Source organism: Psammomys obesus, unplaced genomic scaffold (genome assembly GCF_907164565.1).
Source record: "Psammomys obesus unplaced genomic scaffold, mPsaObe1.curated_primary_1811, whole genome shotgun sequence".
In the NCBI taxonomy this organism is placed as follows: Eukaryota; Metazoa; Chordata; class Mammalia; order Rodentia; family Muridae; genus Psammomys; species Psammomys obesus.
This window is the reverse complement of record NW_026596143.1, coordinates 11,121,833-11,127,896: the sequence shown is the minus strand read 5'-3', so window position 1 is coordinate 11,127,896 and position 6,064 is coordinate 11,121,833. Positions and strand designations below refer to the sequence as shown.

At 46.9% G+C, this 6,064-nt stretch overlaps 2 protein-coding genes across 3 annotated transcripts in view; both read right to left on the bottom strand.

The window, feature by feature from the left end:
• Nucleotides 1-6,064, bottom strand: part of Tacc1 (transforming acidic coiled-coil containing protein 1) — a 105,842-nt gene that overhangs the window by 80,465 nt on the left and 19,313 nt on the right. The gene's annotated exons all lie outside the window — the stretch shown is intronic.
• LOC129666276 (60S ribosomal protein L26-like) lies at nt 3,444-3,975 on the bottom strand. Its single transcript, XM_055593304.1, has one exon. The coding sequence runs from the start codon at nt 3,923-3,925 to the stop codon at nt 3,494-3,496; it is 432 nt and encodes a 143-aa protein (XP_055449279.1). The 5' UTR covers nt 3,926-3,975; the 3' UTR covers nt 3,444-3,493.

Genomic DNA, 6,064 nt, shown 5'->3' with positions numbered 1-6,064 from the left:
TTTTGCATTTGTTAGAAAAGCAATACTCACAAATAATTTTTTTTCTTTTTCTTTTTTTGCAAAGAAACCCACAAATGTGTAACTGTAATCCGATATGGTATTTATAGAACAGGCTGAACAATGTTTTGTCAAATATTTTCTTTCCTGATACCACATTAGCAGTAGGGGGAGAGCCATAAACACTCGGCCTCCTAGGAGAGACACAGAACCTCGGCTGGTTAGCCAGCCACCACCACAAACAAATAGTTTTGTCTCCGGCTCAGCTAGGTTCTCCACACCTGAATCCCAGCTTCCCATCGACTCTGTGATCCAGTTTGTGAAGTTTTCCAAGCCTTGGTTTCTTTATGCTTAAAATGGAGACAATTTTATTTGCTTCAAGGGTATACAAAAAGTATTACATGCGATAGTACTTCATGATAAATGTTACATGAGATAATGTCTCTGAGTCTCTGACCCCCTTTTACCTATGGAGTATGTCTGTTTTTATGTGGAAATGTCTGTAAGAATATCATCAAAGTATCAGGAAAATTTTATCCCAAGGAAGTCTTCAGAGCTATTGTTGTAAATGGCCTTTGCCGGAGTCCTGGCACCCAGACTGGTGCCAGGCACCATCGGAATTTTTGAGGGATGCATAGTACAAGATGGACGCATGAGTTTTCTCAGAAACAGGACTATCTGCACACAGAGAGTAGACCCAGCCTGGAGGCGGTGGCACAAGCCGTTAACCCAGCACTCGGGAGGCAGAGGCAGGTGGATCTCTAAATTCAGGCCCAGCCTGGTCTACAGAGTGAGTTCCAGTACAGCCATGGCTACACAGAGAAACCCTGTCTCAAAACACAAACAACAACAAAATAGACAAAACTCAATTGTTTTTTTTCTTCTCTGAAACACTCTGCTATGGTTTGACTGTTACCCAGGAGAGAACATGCTGACATTTAATCTCTGCTGTGAAGTGTTATGTGGTGGGGGTGATGGTGGTGGGGGTGATGGGCTGTCTGATTGGGTCATGAGGATGTCCATGATCCGGGACGATCAGAGCCATTCCTGGATCCATGGACTAAAGAGCCTATTACCAGAGCTGGTTTGGCTCTGTCTCCTGCATGCACTCCTTGTACCATGTGATGTCAGTGTTCCTACACCAAGACTCTGGAAGGACAGGAGGAGACACAGCTTAATCCCTAACCTCCCACTCTTCAGAAACTGTGAGATAAGTAAGTCTTTACCCCCTGCAAATCAGCCAGGCTCAAAAACTATGTTACAGCAACAGAAAACAGACTGGGTCAACTCCCAGGCTCAAGCAAGCTAAGGGCAGTTTCTCTGCCTGTAATTGTTCCCGATAGCACTTGCAGCAGGTCTAGCCTAAGACTGATCCAGGGGAATGCGTACAACCTACAAGCCCAAAACACCTTTAAAACTCATATTCAAGGCTTCCTTACCAGCAAGACTTCTGAGAAGTCAGTGTCAAATGCAGGACTTCATGGGTAGAAGTCTCACAATCACCAAGTCTCTGTGTGTGAAAGAGCAGAAGACAAAGGGAGCGCACATCATGTTACTGTTTGCCTTTCCCTGTGGGAACCTGCTAGCACCTGGTGTCCAAACAATAAAGCCCAGCTTCCGAAAAGCCAAGGTGACAAGGCTCGTGAAGAGCAGAGAACAGCAGAGGGCACACTGTTGCTGTTTCCCAGTGGACGTGACATCTTTAAGATGGGTGAGGTTGGTGAGAACGTCCATCTCTTTCAGGTCCCAAGCCCTCTCCCATCCTCAAGGTGACCTCCGGTTCTCACTCCTAGCCCTCAACAGTACAGAGGAGTATTCAGTCTGTATATTTAGAAAGGCTTTCCCAGGTACATGTAAATTTCCCACACAAGTAACAATGTTCATGGTGCTCAGCCATAAGAGAGCAGCCAACTGACATCGGCTGACTGAAGAAAAAACACAACGAATGAACGCTCATCCTCAGTGTGTGAGAAAAGAAAAGAAAAAAAAAGCCACCCAGAGGGAAAACCAGAAGGAAAGACAGACTACGCTAATGAACTTTATGTGGTATTATTGGCTGGGAATGATGGCTCACACCTGTGGTTGCCACACCTGTGGTTGCCAGCACATGGTAGACAGATGCAGGAGGACTCCGAGTTCAAAACTAACCTGGACTCCGTAGCAAGTCATGGAGAGAGAGAGAGAGAGAGAGAGAACAAGAGAGCGGAAGGAGGTCACTCAACACTAAATGCACTACTAGAACAACTGATTTGTTTTCCGTTATGTACATAGAAATAATTTCATGGAGCTCAGGCTAGCCAAAAATCTTGATATGTAGCTAAAGATGACTGTCTTAGGGTTTCTACTGCTGTGAAGAGACACTATGACTACAGCAACTCTTGTAAAGGAAACCATTTAACGGGGGCTGGTTGCAGTTTTGGAGGTTTGGTGCTGGTGGAGCTGCGATGGGCAGGCAGCAGGAAGAGAGCTGGCTTGAGCGTCTGAGACCTCAAACGCCCCCTGGTGGCACACTTCCTCCAACCAAGCCATGCCTACCTACCTCACCAAGGTCACACCTCCTAACAGTGCCACTCCTTCTGGGCCTATGGGGGCTATTCTATTCAGAGTGCCATATTCCACTCCCTGAGCCCCACAGGCCTGTAGCCATATGCTTTTAGTCCAACCTCAAAAGTCCCCAGAGCCTGTCACGGTCTCAAACTTGTTTAAAAGGGGGAAGCTCAAAGTCTCTTCTGAAACTTACGCAGTCTCCTAACTGCAATCCCCTGTAAAAGCAAAATGATAAAATCAGATCACATACTTCTTACATAGAACGGCACAGTGAGGAGACACTGGACCAGAGCAAGACTGAAAACCAGCTGTGCACACTCCAAGCCCTGCATTTCCGGGTCTGATGTCAAAGTGCTCTTCAGCTCTCCGGCTCCTCAGCTTTGTTAACTACCACACTTCTCCCTCTCCGGCTGGCTCCACTCCCGGTTAGCGGCTCTCCTTGGCAAGTATCCCACTGCTATGGCATCTCCAACATCTTGGGCTCTCCAAGGCAATGCAGGCTTCACCTTCACTGCTTCCTTCACACATAGCCTCTCTAAGCAGGGACACCGCTACCACACCCCTGGCCTCAGCAGCTCTCCTCAGTTAAGAAGGGAGAGTCCATAACCCCTTTCTCCTATCCTTGACTCTAAAGCCAGGACCATGTGGCAGAAGCTGCCAAATTCTGCTGCTTGCTGGGCCTTAAGTGTGCTCCCCTCATCAGTTACCTCTTCACCAGCTTTTGGTTTCCATGGTTTCCTTCACTGTCTAAGCTCGGCCATCCTGAAACTCCATCTGTAGACCAGGCTGGCCTTGAATTCAGAAATCTGCCTACCTCTGCCTCTGTAGTGCTGGGCTTAAAGGCATGTGCCACTACATCCAGTTTTTCTTTCTTTCTTTTCTTTTCTTTTTTTTTTTTTTTTTTTTTTTTTACTGAAACAGTCTTTAATGACAGTTGTGTGAGAGGCCTCTACTCCTGCATCTTCTCAATGGTTTCTTCCTTGTATTTACCCTTCTCCTTTCCTACTTGTCGAGACTTCGCTTTCCTCTCCAGGATCTTCTTGTGGCCTTTGTCCAGCTTTAGCCTGGTGATAACCGCCTTGCTGGGGTGGATGCTCACGTGGACTGTTGTGCCGTTGGCCTCTTCCTGCTGCACTCGCTCAGTGTAGATGACGTACTTCTTCCTGTACACCTGGACCACTTTGCCAATCTGCCGGCCTTTGTAGTGTCCTCGGATGACCTGAACTTCATCGTCCTTTCTAATGGGCATGGAGCGAACATTATATTTCTGTCTCAGCTCTTTGGAAAGAGGGGAAGACATGATCTTCCTCCGGATGTGAGAAGGCGCGTTGAAGTGCCTCTTGCGGTTCTTGTCAGAGGTCACGAAGGGATTGAACTTCATCTTGGCGCCTAGGCATGGATGGCTGTGGATTACCCACGACAGGCGGCCGAACACTCCCTTAATTCTTTTATACAAAATTGGAAGCTTAGCTGGGTGGGGTATTGCCTCAAAGTCACCACTGCCTTCATTCCTTTTAATATTAGGCTTAAAAAAAAACCTGTTTATCTCCTCAAACACAGGATTTAGCTCCATTTCACTCCCTGGTGCCCCCTTTTCTCTTTAAACTGTATACTTGTGTTTTTCCTTGCTCAGCCTGCTCCTTTTCATTACAGACCTTCATAAGAGTGAACGCTAATAACTACATGACAGAGTCAATACTAGGCTCGTTTGACATTTCCTGTGCTAATGCAACTAATCCACAACTCTTCACTTTAGCCTCAGGCAGATTTGGGGGGTGGGGGAAGACAAGGGTAGAAATCAGCCACACTCTTTACCAAAATATCACAAGAACAATCCTAGGTAACTGTTGGAAGGACCCTGCTGTTTGAGGTTGCAGCCCTCCCAGTCCTGATGGACATTCGGAGCACGGTGTTAAGGTACAGGACTGTCTCCAGCAGGGCTTCCTGCTCACTGTCTGACTTCATCTGGAGAGTGTCTCTAGACATAGATGCCCCTAACGACATTTAATATAGGTTTGACACAGCTCCCTGCTGGCTCTCTCCTTCCTGCGCCTATAGGATAATGAGGTACTGTGTTCCCACTCATATGATAGGACCGTGCTGTTTAATGCAAATCAAGCGTCCTTGAAGTGCCTAGTCTTAACCAATTATGTACACCTATCTTTGGAGCCCCCACCCACTCCCAAGGGGTATATAGTCTTTGTTCTCTGGAATTAAAGTTGAACTCTCCCTGAAGTGGTTCCTGGAGTGTTTGATCTCTGTATGGGCTTGTCAGCCTTTCCAGCCTTGTGTCTCATCTCATGCAACCTCCTGACTTGGTGGGCTGGTGGGAGACAGCCCCTCAGGCAGGAGGAGAACCACAGGTAACTACTAACATTTTCCTCTTCTGAAACCTCGAATAGCCTCAGCGCCATGTCTTCTACTGTATGGCCTATTAAGCCCCACTTAACCTGTTCAACTGCTTTTGTAATCCAAAGTCCACATTCCTCCAAATAAAAGCATGGTCAGGCCTGTCACAGCAGTACGCCAGTCCTTGGTACCAACTTCTGTCTTAGGGGTTCTAGTGCTGTGAAGAGACACCATGACCGAGGCAACTCCTATAAAGGAAAACATTCCATTGAGGCTGGCTCACAGTTTCACACTTTTAGTCCATCCCTGTCATGTTGGGAAAGCGTCACAGCCTGCAGGCAGACATGGTGCTGGACAAGGACCTGGGAATTCTGTTTGCATCTGCAGGAAGCAGGAAGGAAGGCAGTTTTATTCAAACCACTGCAGTGACCTTAAACTCCTCATCCTCCTCCCTCTTTTTCTTTCCTTCTTTCTTTTTCTTTTCTGGTGTGTGTGTGTGTGTGTGTGTGTGTGTGTGTGTGTGTGTGTGCATGTGTGTGATTTTTTTTTAAGATAGGAACTATCACTATGTAGCTCTAACTATCACTATGTATCTCTGGAACTCACAGAGATCCCCCTGCCTCTGCTTCCCTAGCACTGGGACTAAAGGTGTGTGTGGCTACACTCAGCTCCTGCCTCCATTTCTCAAGTGCTGGGGGTGTGGTCACCACACTGGACCTGATTAACTATTTTGGGGTGGGGGGGAGAAATGATAGAGCCTTATTTCATATTGGTAATTCTAGAGCCTCGGATAGAATAAATGGTTTGTCATAAAGATGAAGAAGCCATAAGGCAGCTGAGAAGATAGTGACAAGCTACCTTGTCCTATAATAAGGAGTGTACAGGCTGGAGGAGGAACGACAAAGGATAACATCACAGGTTGATGTTAAAAAAAATCATAGCTGCAAGTGGAAGCACAGGCCTCCGATCCTGGCACTCCCTAGGCAGGGGGCCCTCTGTGAGGCTGAGGCTAGCTTGGTCTACATAGCTGCTGGGACAGCCAAGGCTGTTACACAGAGAAACCCTGTCTCAAAAAAAAAAAAAGAAAGAAAGAAAGAGAGAAAAGAAAAAGGAAGGAAGGAAGAAAGGAAGGAAGGAAGGAAGGAAGGAAGGAAGGAAGGAAGGAAGGAAG

Coding starts and splice junctions, on each gene's coding strand:
- LOC129666276 (XM_055593304.1), bottom strand. CDS start 3,925: ATGAAGTTCAATCCCTTCGTGACCTCTGACAAGAACCGCAAGAGGCAC.